General features: G+C 38.4%; 1 protein-coding gene across 1 annotated transcript in view; it reads left to right on the top strand.

Moving 5' to 3' along the window:
* iars1 (isoleucyl-tRNA synthetase 1) overlaps positions 1 to 15,749 on the top strand; it is a 78,441-nt gene extending 62,692 nt beyond the window's left edge. Inside the window, exons 27-32 of the mRNA XM_016498351.1 lie at positions 4,515 to 4,691; positions 7,186 to 7,306; positions 8,292 to 8,417; positions 9,799 to 9,942; positions 12,784 to 12,936; positions 15,482 to 15,749. Of these exons, the coding sequence (XP_016353837.1) occupies positions 4,515 to 4,691; positions 7,186 to 7,306; positions 8,292 to 8,417; positions 9,799 to 9,942; positions 12,784 to 12,936; positions 15,482 to 15,561 (801 nt within the window). The 3' untranslated portion in view covers positions 15,562 to 15,749. The remainder of the gene's footprint in view (positions 1 to 4,514; positions 4,692 to 7,185; positions 7,307 to 8,291; positions 8,418 to 9,798; positions 9,943 to 12,783; positions 12,937 to 15,481) is intronic.
* Positions 15,750 to 19,532: the final 3,783 nt, after the last annotated feature.

Genomic DNA, 19,532 nt, shown 5'->3' with positions numbered 1-19,532 from the left:
TTTAAACTTTATGTAAGTTATTTGTTATTTTATATTAGGCATAGCCTGCCCTATAGCATGGTGTATTTTTTTTATTTTTATAAAAGTTCTATGTTTTTTATATAGGTTAAAGTGAGTTTGACGTTGTATTTTGTTGCTGCATTCAAGCAATTGACGCTGAACTGCAGCTAATTCAAAAGTGAAAGTAAAATGGGCACGGCGCTTTTAAGCTATTTAAAAGCGAAGGAAAGCGAGGAAAAGAGGGGAACTAAACACGAACAATTGCTTTACGCCGAATTGCTGCTGTTTGGAAGTGAAAGTAAAATGCGCACACCGCTTTTACAAGCTATTTATTCTGGACAACTGTCAGATCAGCAGTCTTCCCCATGATTGTGTAGCCTAGTGAACCAAACTGAGAGACCATTTTGAAGGCTCAGGAAACTTTGCAGGTGTTTTGAGTTGATTAGCTGATTGGCATGTCACCATATTCTAATTTGTTGAGATAGTGAATTGGTGGGTTTTTGTTAAATGTGAGCCAAAATCATCACAATTAAAAGAACCAAAGACTTAAACTACTTCAGTCTGTGTGCATTTAATTTATTTAATACACAAGTTTCACAATTTGAGTTGAATTACTGAAATAAATGAACTTTTCCACGACATTCTAATTTATTGAGATGCACCTGTATAAGGCTAATGTTGCTAAAGCTACCATTATCTCTGTCTGTTTTCACTGATGCTGTCTTCACGTGCTGTTACCAGAATGATCGTAAATAGGAATGTGGTAGTTAAAAATTACATTTGAAATCAATGTGAAGTCGACCGCTTGAATTTGTTGAGCTCATAATCACATGTGGGACTTATAAAGTTTGTGATAGCGCACTAAGGCACAATGAGACCAGCTATGTCGTTATTTTTATCGCGCCGTGCTCCTAGTCTGTGTAATTCATAAACGATCATTTGTTATGCACAGTACAATCAGATGACTGACTTTTAAACCGAGTACATTGTAAAGATAACAGGCTTGTACTAATAGTGGAATGTTTATTTGTATGCCAGAGCATAAGCTTTGAAGCTCCGCCCTCTTCTGAAAACGGGGCCGGAGCACCAGCTCATTTGCATTTAAAGGGACACACACAAAAACGGCACGTTTTGGCTCATACCCTAAAAGTGGCAATTTTAACAAGCTATAAAAAATTATCTGTGGGATAAACTTCACATACTCACTCTGGGGACATCAGAGACTTATTTTACATGTTGTAAAAAGGGGCATAATAGGTCCCCCTTGACAGATATTCACATAGAAAATTGCTATTTTACATTCTAATAATATTTCGCAACATTAGTGTTTTTGCATGTTTTTCAATAAATCAGTTCAACCGTGGTGATCAGAAGAGACTTCTATAATGAATATTAAAAATCCTAATTACTCCAGACAGTGTGTATGGTGTGATTTGGCTGAAGCAGTGGTGAGTGACTGGGTGGCTGACCGTCTCTGAGTCTCATTTAAAGCAGCGTTGGTTTGTGGCCTCCTGCTCTGCGCTGCAGTGCCGGCCGCTTTACTCCAGAGAGCTGCTCACTCAGTCCTGAAGCTGTTATTTGGGTGAAGGTTGAAGTCTTATTTTTCAGTGTGTGTTTTGTGAATCGCACACCTCTGACGTGTGTTTGTCTCGGCTCTCTCTCGGGTCCAGCTTGCTTGTTTTTCCCAGGCTCGTGAGGGATGCTATTTGGATGATCTTTCCACCCCAGAGTTCTGCATGCGTTGAGCAACTTAATAAAGCTCAATTACCCAGAGTGCACTTAAAGACAAGCAGCACTTTGAAGTTGTTTGGAATTCAGTAAAGTAAGACAGATTCCTTCCCTCGCCCCCCTCGCTTTATCCGTGCCTCTTTTTTCTTAATAAACAAACGTTTTTTTCCACTGTGCTCTATATGTGAAGGGGAAGGGCACGGGACGCCTGCCAGGCCTGAATTCCTCTCTTATTGAAAGTCTGAAAAAATCGGAGGGAATTTTCCATGGGAGGGAATTAATTTTTCAGCGTTTGCTGAGATGAGAGGTGGAGACCGGGGGCCGGAGTGAGCGAGGCTCATGGAAGAGCACAAGCCATTTTGGGTTTTTTCCTTGTTGTTCAAAGGTACCGAATGCCCAAGCCTGTGTTTTCCACAACAAGCCCGTTTGTTTTGTCATAGCGTCTGCTTTAGGAAAATGATTAGCACTTGCTGCCATTTTCCAGTACACATCTGTTTTTTACTCTTTAAATTGAAGGCAGATTAAAGGGATAGTTCACCCAAAAATGAAAATGTGATGTTTATCTGCTTACCCCCAGGGCATCCAAGATGTAGGTGACTGTTTCTTCAGTAGAACACATTTGATGATTTTTAAGTCCAACCGTTGGAGTCCATCAGTCTTATAATGCATGGCAATGGTAACAAAGTCTATGAGTGTAAAAAAAAACATGCACAGACAAATCCAAATTAAACCCTGCGGCTCGTGACGACACATTGATGTCCTAACACACGAAACGATCGGTTTGTGCCAGAAACCGAACGGTATTTATATCATTTTTTACCTCTAATACACCACTATGTCCAACTGCATTGAGCACGCGCACGACTTCCGGTGTGTGAGGTGTGTACGCGCTGCCTTGACACACTACTCACATCTTTTTTCAGAAGTGTGTTTAACTGTTTAGAAGCAGATCTCTTAGAAGTGGTCAGTTGTTAAACCCCTTCTGAAAAAGAGCAATTTTGATAACACCATATTGAGCAATTATAGACCAATATGAAATCTCCCTTTTATAGGCAAGATTATTGAAAGGGTAGTTTTTAATCAGCTGAACAACTACTTAAACTCAAATGGATATCTGGACAAATTTTCAATCTGGTTTCTGACCGCATCACAGCACAGAGACAGTGTATGCTCCCACTAAGTCAAATAATGAGAAAGAACAAAATTGCCTATAACAGCTATGCTGATGATACCCAGATTTACCTAGCCTTATCTCCAAATGACTACAGCCCCATTGACTTCCTCTGCCAATGCATTGATTAAATTAACAGTTGGATGCGCCAGAACTTTCTTCAGTTAAACAAGAAGAAAACTGAAGTAATTGCATTTGGAAACAAAGATGAAGTTCTCAAGGTGAATGCATACCTTGACTCTAGGGGTCAAACAACTAAAAATAAGTCAAGAATCTTGGTGTGATTCTGGAGTCAGAGTAATTTTTTTCTGTTTAGCTGTGCATTTACTGAATTAGCACTGTGCTACGTCCGAACTGGTTTCCAAATGACTACAGCCCCATTGACTCCCTCTGCCAATGCATTGATGAAATTAACTGTTGGATGTGCCAAAAATTTCTTCAGTTAAACAAGGAAAAAACTGAAGTCATTGCATTTGGAAACAAAGATGAAATTTTCAAGGTGAATGCATTCCTTGACTCTAGGGGTCTAACAACTAAAAATCAAGTCAGGAATCTTGGTGTGATTCTGGAGACAGACCTTAGTTTCAGTGGTCATGTCAAAGCAGTAACTAAATCAGCATACTATCATCTAAAAAACATTGAAAGGATTAGATGTTTTGTTTCCAGTCAAGACTTGGAGAAACTTGTTCATGCCTTTATCACCAGCAGGGTGGACTATTGTAATGGTCTCCTCACCGGCCTTCACAAGAAGACCATTAGACAGCTGCAGGTCATCCAGAACGCTGCTGCCAGGATTCTGACTAGAACCAGAAAATCTGAGCATATCACACCAGTCCTCAGGTCCTTACACTGGCTTCCAGTTCAAGTACTTTTACTCGTTTATGAATCACTCAATGGCCTAGGACATAAATACATTGCAGAAATGCTCAGTGAATATAAACCTAACAGACCACTCAGATCATTAGGATCGAGTCAGTTAGAAATACCAAGAGTACACACAAAACAAGGGGAGTCCGCTTTTAGCTTTTATGCTGCCCGCAGTTGGAACCAGCTTCCAGAAGAGATCAGATGTGCTAAAACATTAGCCACATTTAAACCCAGACTCAAAACTCATCTGTTTAGCTGTGCATTTACTGAATGAGCACTGTGCTACGTCCGAACTGATTGCACTGTATTGTATGTATAATAATTTTTATTCTTAACTGTTTTAATTTCATTTTATATAAATTTTTAAATCATTTTTAAGTTTTTACATTCCGGTGGTGATTATTTTTTATGATTATTTTAATTCCTTTTATATGTAAAGCACTTTGAATTACCATTGTGTATGAAATGTGCTATATAAATACTTGCCTTGCCTAGAATGATTTCTGAAGGATCATGTGAAACATGTGATCACATCAATCAATTACATTTGAACAGATATTCACATAGAAAGCAGCTATTTTAACCTGTAATATTCAAAAATATTACTGTGTGTTTTTAAAACCAAACAATAGTATCAAATAAAATAATATTAGAGACCGAGTAAGATCAAGCAATTTTTTATTTATTCATTTATTTTTTCCTGTAATCCTGCGCATGTGTCTTTAATGTGTCAAACATGTGGTCTCAGGGTCATCTGGTCCCGTCGGATGAGATCACGGTGTATTACAGCAGTCAGCCGGCGGGGGAATACCTGGATAAAGTCATCCAAGCACACACAGACTTCATCTTGGCCACGACTAAAGCTCCTCTCAAGCCCTATCCAGTGGCCCAGAATGCCAGTGTGATCGTCCAGGAGAAAACGCAGGTGACGCACTGATTGATGCTGAACTCATTTAGAGATGCACAGACACTGATCCACTCTGTCACTCTGAGACTGTGCCGTTTCCTTCTCTTTGTTCTCCTGCTAATACCAACATTTGATATCTACTAATACCAGCCTGCAAATATGAATATGCTGTACAACTCTTTATAGATTTAACATGGAGAAAGCATCATGCATGACTTGCTGCAGAACTAAGTAACAGAATAGTAAAGGTTTGTATGTAACGGGAATATTTGCTTCACTGCTTAATTCACTGCATGTACAGGAAGGATAAGAGCTAATGAACTATTGATGGTGTATACACTTGAATTATCATCACAAGTCAAGGCACATATTCCAGCATGTTTTCTGACTGCATTTCTATATTCATTCTCCAAATGTTCCACAATCACATGGCAGTGTAGGGAAAGAAATAATGAATAACTACACAAATCTACACATACGAATATAAATAATGACACAGAAAGCTGAGCTCAGCTGTATGAACACTATGGCAACTTTTTTTCCTCAGTGTTGCAGCTAGTTACTCAGTTCGTGCTGGTGTACTTACCACATAGTGTATGTAAAAAAAATAAGGGTGGCTGAACAGCAACATTTTCAGTTCCATCCCAGCTCTCATACCTCAGTTATGATACTAAATACACCACTGAATATGTGTGCTAATAGACTCATGCATCACAAGCATACTAAACCAATTACTGAAACACACACAAAATATGTCATGTATAGGCAGATCATCTGACACAATATTGACTGATATGTTATTTTTAATAGCCCTAAAAGGATGACGTGAGTGCATGGCTAGACTTTTGGGGTTTTATTCAGTTTTATTTGTCACTTGTGGCTTAGTGGATCTGGGCATATTAACAAATTACATCTGTTTTCCTCTCATATTATAAACCCTATACCCTAAAATACATCAAATGTATTTTTGAATAAAAATGTGTTAAAGGGATCGTTCACCCAGAAATGAAAATCTGCTGTTCATTTACTTGCCGTCAGGCCATCCGAGATGTAGGTGACTTGTTTTCTTCAGTACAACAGTAAAGAAGAGTTTTAGCTGAAACTGTGGTGATTCTTAATATGCAATTCAAAGGCTACGGTCACTTTGTAAAAAAAAAACATATACAAAGTCCTTAAAGTCTTAAAAAGTCTTACATTTAGTTGTATCAAATTTAAGGCCATAAAAAGTCTTAAAATAAAAAGTCTTATGATTTCAAGAGGTCTTAAATTTGGGGATGGAAAGACCAGAATTGCAATATGAATGTGATGATTTAACTTCAAAAGGCAATGATTTAATTGAAACATGCAGCAGCAGCGCTCATGTCTATTTAAAGTCCTGTGGTGCGCTGCTTTATGTTCTGCCGTTACCGTGGAAAGAGTTATGTTTCTGCCGTGCCAAAAGCACCACCTGCTGGCAGAGAATGAATGTGCATTTCCAATAAGGCTGCAGTTTTTGTTCAGACCAATGCGAAAATGGACCCATGTTTTTACCCTGTAAACACACAGAGCTCATCATTTTAATCATTTTAAAAATCTAAACCGTAAAATTTATTTATATGTTATTTAATTAATATAATAATTTATTGATAATAAGAGCCGCTAACACTAGCGTTCTCTGTTCTTTTTCTATTCTATCTACTTTTTTTTTTTTTTTTTATTATAAAAAAGAGCCTCAAACACTAGTATTCTCTATTCTTTTTCGACTCTCTTGACTTGTTTTATTTTTATTTTAAAAAAGGAAGACTCTCGTAACACTAGCATTCTCTATTCTTTTTCTATCTACTTGTTTTCTTTTTATTTATTATATTTAAAAAAAACCTTGCTATGCGAACTGTGTTAGGCTAACTGATACTTGTTATAGCACTTGCGTATCGTTGCTCTTTTGTTGAATTTGATTGCTTCTATTGTCCTCATTTGAAAGTCGCTTTGGATAAAAGCGTCTGCTAAATGACTAAATGTAAATATAACTGTATAAACTAATAATAATTAATACTTTTGATGCATCCATTTTCTTAAAAATTGTTTAAAGGCTGAAATGTAAAGTGTATAATTTTATAAAACTTTTTGTTTTTGTGAGAACTTGTATCTGAACTGTAAATCATGCTTTTTACAGTCATGTTACTATATACATCGCACTACCCCGCTCATATGGTATTAATTTTATTTCTTCAGGTCTTAAAAAGTTCTTAAAGTCTTATATTTGAGCTTAAAGATCCTGCAGAAACCCTGATACAGGCAACACAACATTGACCTGTGGCTCCTGGCGATATATTGAGGTCAGTGCAAGAAACTGAACATCACTTACAACATTATTACCTGTAATCCAGAGCCTCAGACAAACGAACAGCAGATTTTTCATTTCTGGGAAAAGAGCACTCCGTGCATGTTGTGCTGTCTTTAGAATGCATTAGCCAGTCATCCTCAGAAGGATATGTTGTGCACTGGGTCAGGGTTGTGATTGTTTGTGTGGCAGCTGAAAGGCTCGGATCTGGAGTTAACTATCGTGCGAGGGTCCTCCGTCTCCAGAGCGCTTCTGACCACCGCGGCCTGCGCTTACGTCAACCTCAGAGTCACGCTCAAGGACAGACAGCAAGGTACGTCACCCGCTGGAGTTCAGACTCGATCACAAGTCCTCCTAGAACTTTAACTCAGCCCAGATCTTCAGACTGATCTGAAGTTAGTTGCTATGTCTTTTCTAACTGATCGGACTTACGGTTTTCCTAAAAATGAAGATTAAAAATCATAAAAATCCCATAGACTTACATTGATGGAATGTTCAGATGAGCCAAGACTCATCAAGCTCTAACTGACAAACATTCAAATGTAAACAAACTGAAGCCCATTAGACTCCAGTAAGCTGCCTTCTATGTACTATTTCCTATCTATCTATCTATCTGTCTATCAACTTCAAAGCAGCACTCTAGCAACTATCCAAACCAACCTAGCAACCACCCTGAGTACCCTAGCAACCGCATAGCAACACCCTAACAACCACCCCAAATACCCTAGCAACCGCATAGCAGCACTATAGCAACCACTGCAGGTATCCCAGCAACAACATAGCAACACCCTACCAACCACCCAGAGTACCTTGGCAACACCCTAGCAGCCACCCCAAATACCCTAGCAACTGCATGGCAACACCCTAACAACCACAACGGGTACCCTATCAACCGCATAGCAACACCCTACCAACCACCCAGAGTACCTTAGCAACACCCTAGCAACCACCCCAAATACCCTAGCAACTGCATAGCAACACCCTAGAAACCACCCTGAGAACCCTAGCAAATATCTATCCATCTATCTAATATTCCTTATCCATCCATCTGTATTGTTTATTTAAACTTCAGACTTCTTCAAATGAACACCTTCAAAGTGCAAGCTTATAAAATTACTTCAAATAGGTCAGACTTTCTCAAGCCAACTTCAGAGTTTGTTCACAAACTTTACTTGTCTAGCATTGCTGTACGTCTGTGATGAGAGGGACACGTGTAACTGAGTGTGTTTCCGCTCCGCTGTCTGCGCTGTAAACACACGTTGTTCTCTCAGAGCCGTCTCCATTCATGTTTCTCTCAGAGGGTGTCGCTCTGCTGGAGAACCCCAAAGGTGATGACACCCTGGACGTGGAGCGGCTCAAGACCGTCTGCTGTAGTGTTTTTGGACTCAACGGCGCACCTGTGACCATATTCAATGGGAAGACAGGTGAGAAAGATCACCTCCAGGCTCAAAAACACCCAGAATGCATCACTAGTGGTGCTGATACAGGGTTTTGAATGACCAATATACTGATATATCGCATACAGATGCAAAGTGAGGTCCAGAAGTCAGAGATGACATTGAAAATTTGGGATAGGTTTCATTTAAACCTGGGAATTAAAAGAAAGTGCTGTATTGCTAGACATTTTTGCAAGCAGATAAAAGGAAATGAATGTCATTGGTCATGTGACTCTTTGTACAGACCAGCTCAGGATGCTCTTGCTAGACAACATGCTCATCCTCACATTCTTGTTTTATTTTCAGTTCACTTTTCAAACTGTGCTTACTCTAATTTGCAGTAAAACGTGAAAAGATAATGATATAAGAACGATATAAATGTGATAGGATTTGCTGTAGTGAGCTCTGCAGTCAGCTCCATCTGTGAGTGTTCTGCGAGTTTAACACTCATCTGAGAACGCAATGCATGCTGGGTTCACTTTATTTACGCATTCACATCGTTTCCTGCACTTTTGTACACAGATGATTACAGCCTTTCACCAGTGTTTCACCAGAACTTTAAACCCGAGTTCTTTTAGAACAACACCCCTTAGCTGTTATAAATTCACTGTAAACCACGGCTTCATGGGGATTATTGCTTTTATAAACCGGTTATTCCATATACGTAGTTAGGTTTCACGAAATAAAACAGAGCAAATAAAGTGTAATGATATTAATAAAAACAGTATTCTTCCACCAAACAATGTAGCTCCTCAGAATCAGTTGTGGTTGCAACAAAGTGGTTGCCGAGCAACAGACAAATGTAAACAAAGGTGTATGTTACTTTGTAGAGGAATTTACAACGAACGCGGCTCAGCCAATCAGAATCAAGCACCGGAACTCTCCGTTTTAAAAGCAGGGGTTTTGACTCATAATATATGTGCAGATCCACAGGTTGTGGTATCCCTGTTTGTTTTTTGCTTTTTCTCTAAAGTAGTGCACTCATATTCAGCTTATGAATTCTGTCATTAATTAGGAGTAACGGCGTGGTTTCATTTAGGTCAGGGTTTATTTATTTGGCCATCTGTCTTTGTTTGGAGTTTAGTGAAGAAGTGGAGTGTGTTTTCAATCAGGTCATTGATTCGTGAACTGGTCAGTGTTTAGTGTTTGTTCTCTTCTTCTGAGTTTTCCCACACTTGCAGATAGTGTTGTCACGAGGCCATCATTCGAGTCGTTTGACGCACTCTTCAAATGTAAGACGACATGCAGCTGAATCGAGTCGGTCCTGACACTCATTTGGACTTTCCATATTAGCAGATGTTCCTGAAAGGGTTTGGAGGGAAACATGAAGGTGCTGGGGCCTTCAGTCACGCGTGTTTGTCTCTTTCAGTGCTGAACGCTGAGACTGACCTGATGTCCCTGAGCGGGAGAACACTGACGGTGACCTTGGGTTCGAGTCCTGCAGACGCGAGCAGCTCCGACTCTCTGCTGTGTCCGTATGTGAACCTGCAGCTCATGAACGCCAGTCCGGCCGGTGAGTTTCACTCGTCACACATCTCATATATACACACAAACATATACATATCACTCCTAACCTCCATACATATAAAAATTAGGGCTGTCAGTTTAACACGTTAACTTAATTAGTTATCAAAAAATAATGCGATTTAAAATATTTTAACGCAATTAACGTACTGGCCCCGCCCCCAGACCTGTACGTCATCTTATTAGTTGACTGTTGACAAATATGATGCAGGACAACAACTCCATAAATTCAGTTATGCCCTAAAATTCAAGATATTGGTGCAAAAAAAACCCTGTATGAGTTTTTGTCTCATATATATATATCATATGATAAGCGATATCACACCAGCAGCGAGAGAATGTCCCTATATGAGTTTTTGTCACAATTTATATCATATGATAAGCAATACCACATGAGCAGCGAGAGCAATATCACACGAGTGCTGTTTTTGTCACGAAGAACACGAGTGCAAATGTGATTTTATACAACAGTTCAGCAAATAATAAATGAATATTGTGCTGTTTTTAAACACAATATTGTGTTTTTGTTCAATTTTGCCAGCGAAAATATTACCTATAAAGCCACAGCAGAATTGTTGTGCATCTGTGAGCAACACAGCGGTGTTTAATTTCTGAATGAATCTGCGTTTTGAACGAATCGTGTGAACCAATGATTCAAAGAGAGAGCCGTTTACTGAATTCCTGAATGAATCAGCCGTTTGAACGAATCGTGTGAATCAATGATTCAAAGAGAGAGTCGTTTACTGAATTCCTGAATGAATCAGGCATTTGAACGAATCGACTCATAAAGACATTTATCGCCACCTGCTGGCAGTTTTAGTTTCTTCTTTAGAGTATCATTTCATTTATAAAAATAAATAAAAAACATTAAAGGTAAAGTTCACCCAAAATAAATAAATTCTGTCATCATTTACTCACCCTCATTTTGTTTCAAACCTGAATGACTTGCTTTCTTTTGCACAACATAAAAGAAGGTATTTTGAATAGCCTACTGTTGGTAACTAAGCTGTTTTAGTCACTAGTGACTTTCATTGCATGAACATAAAATACTGAGATGTTTCTCGAATTATCTTCTTTTATGTTCCATACTTTATGTTAGGCCATTGTAGCCTAAACATTTAACAAAATAATAGCTTTAAATTATCTTGTGGGGGTATTTTCACAGCCGGATTTAGTTTGCGATTAATTAGATTAATTAATTGCAGCATCCTGTTTTAATCGACTGACAGCCCTAATAAAAAGGAATAAAAACTATAGACCTATTTAACAAAATAACTAAAACAACCAAAAATGCAACTAAAATTAACATGAAAACATAAAATATAACAATAAAAGCATACAATATATTAATAAAAACTATAACAGTTTCTCAGGGATGCTGAAATAACACTGGTCACAAATAAGATTTTATTTTAAATTAAGATGCTCCCTTTAGAAGGCAGGTGACCATGGAGTGCGTTACATTTCTATCTATTTTATTTTAAATCTGTTATGAAACACTTATCACGTGTTCTGAAGAATGATTTCATCACGACCTTGATTAATTCTTCAAGCGGGAGTTTAATATCGAGCGTTGGAATGATCTGAACAAGTGGGTGGGAATTATGAATAATAATTAGATGATATTCAATAATGATTGCCTGTAAGTGCTAACATGTTAGCTTTACATCTAACTGACTGGGCCTGAGTTCGTTTTGAACTTTGCCGAGCAAAACAAAAGTCTTAAAATATACTGATTATTGGTATTTGGGGGGCAGGTCATAACCATGTGTGCCATTGATTTTGTGTGTTGGGGTTTTTGTGAATGTTAGAGATGTGCTTGCTTGCTTAACGCAAGTAGTTAGTGAGCAGCCAGTTAACTAACTATTTATTTTATAAATTCTGAAACCTTTTTGTTAATTTTCTTAGGTTCTTAGGCAAAAGTGTAACGCTTAATTTTTCTTATAATTTTCTTAATGAGGATGCACATCCAGAGACACAGTGGAAAGCTGTGTGTTTTGAAGCGTGGTGTTGCAGTAGACGTGTGTGTGTGTGTGTGTGTGTGTGTGTGTGTGCGCGTTTTTGTGACAAATGAGGACATAAATTTGTATAATGACAAGGGTATGACATAGGTATTACAAGGAGAAGGTGACTTATGAGGATATTACCCCATGTCCCCACTTTTCAAAACGCTTATAAATCACACAGAATGGAGTGTATTGAAAATCTGAAATAGCACAAAGTTTCCTGTGAGGGGTAGGTTTAGGGGTAGGGTTGGTGTAGGGCAATAGCACATACAGTTTGTACAGTATAAAAACCATTACGCCTATGGGATGTCCCCACTTTTCAAAACGCTTATAAATCACACAGAATGGAGTGTATTGAAAATCTGAAATAGCACAAAGTTTCCTGTGAGGGGTAGGTTTAGGGGTAGGGTTGGTGTAGGGCAATAGCACATACAGTTTGTACAGTATAAAAACCATTACGCCTATGGGATGTCCCCACTTTTCACAAAAACAAACGTGTGTGTGTGTGTGAGAGAGTGTGTGTGTGTGCGCGTTTTTGTGACAAATGAGGACATAAATTTGTATAATGACAAGGGTATGACATAGGTATTACAAGGAGAAGGTGACTTATGAGGATATTACCCCATGTCCCCATTTTTCAAAACACTTATAAATCATACAGAGTTAGTTTTTTTGAGCAAGTAAAAATGCATAAAGTTTCCTGTAAGGTGTAGGGTTGGTGTAGGGCAATAGCACATACAGTTTGTACAGTATAAAAACCATTACGCCTATGGAATGTCCCCACAATTCACAAAAACAAACGTGTGTGTGTGTGTGTCCTGTAGAGTGTAAGACTGGAGACGTGGCCACGCTGCTCTTAATGAACCCAGCGGGGAAGAACGCCTTGCTCTTCCCTGATCTGCTGAGTGAAGCGGCTAAAGTCTTCGGCCTGAGAGGAAGGAAGCTGGCGCTCTGCCTGAATGAAGAGCTTACAGAAGGTGAGGAACACGTCATCTCTCATTCATTCACACTTCATTTCAACATGTGCTTGTCACACAGCAATTACTGAGTACTATATATATATCAACTACATGCACTCACTATAGGGTTAGGGTTTGGTTTAGGGATGGTGAGTTGCTTGTGATTCTGCATAATTTACTGTTATTACTGTAGAAAGTTCATATTCTCGCACACAGTGATTAGGCAGAAGTCTTCTGAAGCAGCAGTGTCATTGATCTGTGTCAGTGTGATCACCATACTAACACTCAAAAGTGAGCAAATACTGTCCCTCTTACTGATATTACAATACCTTCACATATACAATAAACCACACCCCAGTTTTTCAGCACTTTATTTATTTTTCATTCCATGTTCGTTGACTAGCTTTGTTCCCATGACTTAAACAAGACGACGACAAGACAACAATTTGGTCAATAAATGGTAACTGTGACTATATCAACATGCAGTATCGTTGACAATAAAAGACAAGACTAAAATGTATTTTAAAAAAAATAAAAACTCGACCAAAATCTCCTTTGATTTTTATCAAAAAAAGGAGAGAAAATATGATTGCGGTCTGCTGTACACGCCAGATATCAAGAGTTCAAATCCCCAAATCAGAGCTTCTTTGTTAAAAGGATACATTTTCCTGGTGTTTTCCTTCATTTTTGCATTCTGGCAACCACTCGTAATTACAGAAGCACCGTCGATGATCTGGAAACACAGACAAATAAGTAAGATAGAGATGAGATCTCAACTACTGTGTTTGGGATTAAATGCACTCATTCAACCGCTGTTGTTTTAACAGAGAAACACTATTGCAAGGTGGAATTATTGAAATTACTATTTGTCATTCACTGTTATAATATTTTTGTGTTTTAACCAGTTTTCATAACGTGGACCGAGAGTGTGCATATCTAAGTCTCTGATATTAACTTCTATAATAAATATCCTGTAATACATCAGTACAGTAGATCAGGTCAAATTAACCGTGTGTACGAGTCCACATTCTGTTGCTTTGTGTTTACTGGTGAAAGTGCAATACCTGAAATGCAGAAGTAAATTTCTCAAATGACAACAATCATTACGATTATAATTTTGAGCAAAAATAATTTTTATCAGTTTAACCATTATATACAGCATGATGAAAATGTGACAGTTTTCATTGACTAAAACTAGACTAAAATGCTCAGACATTTAGTTGACTAAAACTTGACTAAACAAAAACAGGACAAGGATAACTAAGAAGCACATTGACAGAAATGTACTGAATTACAATTTCAACAAATTCAACACTAGTTCTGCCCAAGTTGTGTTCAAAAGCATTATTAATTACATAATTGATTTTCAATTAATCGTTCAACTGATTAGTCATGTTTCTTTCACATCAGTCTGAATCTACTGATTATGTAATATATTGAGCCAGAGCCGCACAACTGAACGGATAATAATTGTTCATCAGTGAATTCTCTAACACAGCATTTCTGTGCCAGTGAATGAGATGCAATTCCAGATGTGTGCGTGTGTGTCTGTGTGTGAGCGTGTGTGTGTGCGTGCCTGTGTGTGTGTGTGTGTGTGTGTGTGTGTGTGTGTGCGTGCGTGTGTGCCTGTGCGTGAGTGTGTGCCTGTGTGTGTGCCTGTTTGTGTGTGTGTGTGTGCGTGTCTGTGCGCCTGTGTGTGTGCGCGCCTGTGTGTGTGTGTGTGAGTGAGTGAGTGAGTCAGTGAGTGAGTGAGTGAGTGTGTGTGTGCCTGTGAGTGAGTGAGTGAGTGAGTGAGTGCGTGAGTGTGTGAGTGAGTGTGTGTGTTTGTGTGTGTGTGTGTGTTTGGGGTTGATTTAGTCACATGCTCTCACACTTACTCCACTGGAAGACACCTTCACTCCCGATCTCCAGACCTAAGCAGTAACTAATCTGTAACCAGTTCCCCGTGTGGGGGGAGAAAAACAGAATCTACAGAAGCTAAATATATAATTCCAAAGTTGTCTCAGGAGTTCCCGGACATGCGCAGGTTTCCTGTGGCCGAGAGAAGCGCTGCTCTCAATCCCTCGTCTTCCTCCACGGCACATCAGTGTTCCCGTAAAACACCTGCAAATTAAAGACACGGTGCGCATTTCTCCTCATTCCGTTTCTCATCTCAGAGCCAGAACCCTGTTCGTCCTTGAACATCAGACTCATGCTGTTCATCTGAAGCCCAGCAGATCAGAAGAGAGTTTGTTTGTTTGCTGGTGTCTTAAAGAAAGTGGGTCATATCCCAGAGGCCTCTGCTGTCAGACGCACAGAGCAAGATGGCCGTCGTGCGCTCAGGTCTTCCTGCTCAGAGACGACACAAGTCCATCTAGTGTTTCATTCAGAGCGCAGACGCTGGACTCTTTTCATACAAGACGAGAAGACTGCAGCGAGCCGTCTGAGCACCCTTAGCCACCCTAGTTTTCTACAGACAAACATGCCATGCAGTAGCTCACGCTTGCTTCCGAAGACGTACAAATGCAGTGTGCTGTAATGTTGAGTTGTTGGCCATGTCTGATTGATTATGGTTGTGTTTCAGAGCTGGAGGCATCCTCTCTGCACACTCTGAACACCAAGACCCTCTTCGTCAAAGTTCTTCCTACAACAGCAGAAGCCTAAGCAGATCCTCAGCAGCAGCTCTTCCTCCTCGCGTCTGTTTGAGAAGATGGGTTTGGTGTTTGTAATGGAAAACTCTGGGAATCTCTTCATGTGTGTTGATTGATTAATTAGACAGGAGTAAGTGAAGATTATAACTGGAGCTGTACTCTGTGGGGAAGCTTTTAATAAACCTCGAGTTGCAAATAAAACCTTTGAAATGTTAATTTATCTTTATCATCTTCAGAATGGGTATCCATGCAGTGCGTGTTTGCTTACACGGAGAACAGATGCGATAGAAATGTTTCTTAAAAGAATAATTTCATAATCATGATCAGTGCTGCTGATAATGTTGTTCCAAACCCAAAAGACTCTCATTCATCTTCAAATGACAAATGAAGATATTTTAATGAAACCTGAAAGATTTCTGTCCCTCATTTGAAAGAGTGTAGGACCATAACATTGATGTTTCAGAAAGTAATCCAAATGAATACAGAACTTCATTGGTCAAGCAAGTGCATTTGAACCCTCGTTGACCATATTTGATGTGCTGAAACATATATTTGAAATGTGTTTGTAAGTGTCTTTATTTGCGTTTCGAAGATGAACAAAAATCTTAAGGGTTTGGAGTAAATGATGGTAGAGTTTACATGGATGTAATGCAGGCGAACTCAAAGTCAGATCTGTCTGTCTTAAGAACTAATTGAACCAACTAGCAGTTAGCCAAGGGTTTATCAGTCTTAGTTTTCAGATTCAAATTAGACCAATCTACCCCTTTTTCAAACTGAGTTTAGAGTTATGATTTATTAGAAAATATCTACAAAACAACACAAAGTATCTCAGAAAACTATGAAAACAAAGAACAAAACTAATGAACAGGAACACAGGGAACATTAGGGCTTAATATTCACAGGGAATATAGGATGAATCCATTTTTATTTTTTATTCTCTGATCTCTGAAGAGTGCCCGCCGTTGCCTCTACAGATGCACAAATCACTTTTGCACTTTTGCAAATCACTTTTTTTTCACTTTTTGCGATTGAAAAACCGCGTTTGAGACTCGTAGCAGCAGATTCACGCCGGTGTCGTTGTGCACTTGTGTTTGTGCTAGAAAACGCATCCAAGAAAAAAATATATATGTAAGAAAACATCCTACAAGTTTGCAACTTTTGTCTGTGACTTCAGATTTACTGATACACGTGTGTGGCTATTTTCTACAACTACAAATTCCGCTGTCACAGACGCTCAGTTGTTTTGCACCAAAAATACCTTCATACTGGTGTCTGTCAGCAAACATAAACAAAAAGCTGCAGAATTGTGTTGACAAGGAGCTTACGTTTTGAGCTATGTATTATTACTATGAATTAGGCTACTACTATTACTATTACCATCTTGTGCCTGCGATAAACATTTATTCAAACTCTTTTATGAGATGAAGGGTGGGGGGGGAGAAAATAGACGAAACATATCGGTCCAAAAAATCGGCATATCATATTTTGGCCATCGATCACTAGAAAAACCCATATCGGTTGACCTCTAATGCTGACACTTAAATGAATTGTTTTGCCACTTTTGCATTTGTTATTAATGTATTTTGAATGCAAAGGGCACTTTATTCTTTCATAAAATTAGTCCGGACCTTTGACACTGATGAAAATTCAGATTTGGACCTTTGAATGTCGACTATGAGAACCCCTGCTATATAGGGATGAGTGAATGAGTGAACAAGTGAGTGATTTTGGACACAACTGGAGAAACAACAATGACTACAAGATAAGAACAAGAAACAGGAAACTAAACCAAAACCTCAAGATAAAAGTCTAAAATGGAAATAATGTGACGTATCCCTTTAAGGTGTGGTCATATTGATAATTTCTCTGTGAAATTATGGGATGAAATCCTTTCATCCAGTCATTTTAACCCTCTGGGGTCTTGAGGGTGTTTTGGGGCCCTGGAGAAGTTTTGACTTTCCCTGACATTTGGTTATTTTTTCAGTATCTTAAAAACATATTAATGGCTAAAGTCTGATTACACTGTATTCAGCACAAACTGGGCTACAATAATATGTGAGCAGCATGAATGTACACGTTTGTGTTTTTGAGAAAACGTTTATGCGTGGTTAGGGAAAAACTAACATTAAGTCACTGAAATAAGGAACACACACAGAATATTTGTTCACAAGACTTTTGAGAACTGGATGTGGTAGAGTTTTTGCTCATCCTGAAAATCATCCTGTTCAATCATTTACAGAAAACAATATATTGATCTAACATCTGTAAAACATGTTTTGTGATAGAATGCCCTTATGCGAGGGAGTGACAATGGCCATGAATATTTAGTGATTCACACCTGAGAGACAAAGGGCCCCGAATAATGGGCCATCAATATGAATGTGACTGAACCGAGGCAGGTGAGAAAGAGAGTGAGGAGAGTAAAATAGTGTGGGGTTTGAGTATTTGTGTTTTATTTACAACACGGTATAATCAAAATATACACAGAAAAGGTCAAGGACACATGATTAAACATTCTGATCTAAACACAGACTTAAACAGTAACACACCTTTGAGCCAGACATTCTTAGACTCTAATATCATAGTGTTGACACTACTTTTATATCTTGTGGTTGTATATTATATAGAACATTAAAAAACCATCCTGGTATTGTGAGACATTTAAATGCAATGAAATCGCTTGATTTCATACATGTAGTCAGGAATTATAGTTTGGAAAGTCTAACTAGTAAAATGTGTACAGGTTATGTCACAATAACACAATAACAACAGACGCAAGTAATCTTACTCATCAGAATGATATCCTCCACTGGATCAAGCCATGTGCATCACATCGCGTTCTTCTTCTGAGGTAAATTCTGGGTTATTCCTCTCAGCGCATCTTTTTCCAAAAACAGAGTAGCCGAGATGAACTTGAGGAAATCTTCACGCTTTGTTGACTTTACAGATGATGAGTTTAGACGGGAAAAACTGGAGCCCGCGTTTGTTTCATACAGATTACTTTATCAGAGAATATTTGTTTCTGACGTGACTTGCTTCATTTAGAAGTAGACATTTCAAGCTTTCTATGCATATATTTCTCATGTCTGTGAGGCAAGTGTTCGCGGAGGTTTAGGTTGTTTTATTTACATGTCTGTGATGAAACTTGACACACAGCAGAGGAAAAGCACATTGTTTTGTTGCTATTATGACTGCACACAAATAAAAGTAGACCCTTCACCGTTTCAAACAATATCTTACTCTTATCTGGACGATCAAAAATGACGGAGTGTTTTTAGTTTATTTCGTGGTCATCAAGAAAAAAACCTTCGACCCTAGAGGGTTAATGGGAGTTTGCAGTTGATTCCAGCTCTGTTCACACTGTCTTAAAACTAGGGGTGTGCAATATTGACAAAAAATAATATCTCGATATTTTCTGGGATTTTATCGATAACGATAATTAGACGATATTTTGCTAAGTGTGTTATTGTGCTAATATCTTAAGGACTACCATGGACAGCTGACTCCTAAAGTTTTTGATATTCTTCATATTCTGTGTGGTGGTCAGTTCGTACTGATAGAAATTAATCTTTTTCAATAAGTTTAAATTCATTTTTTTTACCTTTTATGGGCATTTTTACCTTTACAACGCCATTTTTTCTAAAAGTGCATTATCTTTTGAATCATATTCTTACATTTACACACTGTTTAATGCAGGACATGAATGCATTTAACCTGCAGTTACAAATGCATAAATAATATTTAGATATATTAAACATAAAACATTGAATACTGATATTTGAAATTATTTAAATGTTAAAAAGATACTTTAAATGTGAAACTAAAACCGCCAGTAGGTGGCAGCAAGTCACTGTTAATAAGTGAGTCATTGCGATTGAACCGAATCATTTAAATGGTTGATTCATTCAGGAACGAATCACCGTCATGTTGCTCAAAGACGCAAAACGCTGTGAAAAGACGCTGTGGCTTTGTTTGGAGTTATTT

The sequence above is a fragment of the Sinocyclocheilus anshuiensis genome, unplaced genomic scaffold (assembly GCF_001515605.1).
Source record: "Sinocyclocheilus anshuiensis isolate Anshui unplaced genomic scaffold, SAMN03320099.WGS_v1.1 scaffold1320, whole genome shotgun sequence".
NCBI lineage: Eukaryota > Metazoa > Chordata > Actinopteri > Cypriniformes > Cyprinidae > Sinocyclocheilus > Sinocyclocheilus anshuiensis.
This window is presented reverse-complemented; position numbering and strand designations above follow the sequence as displayed.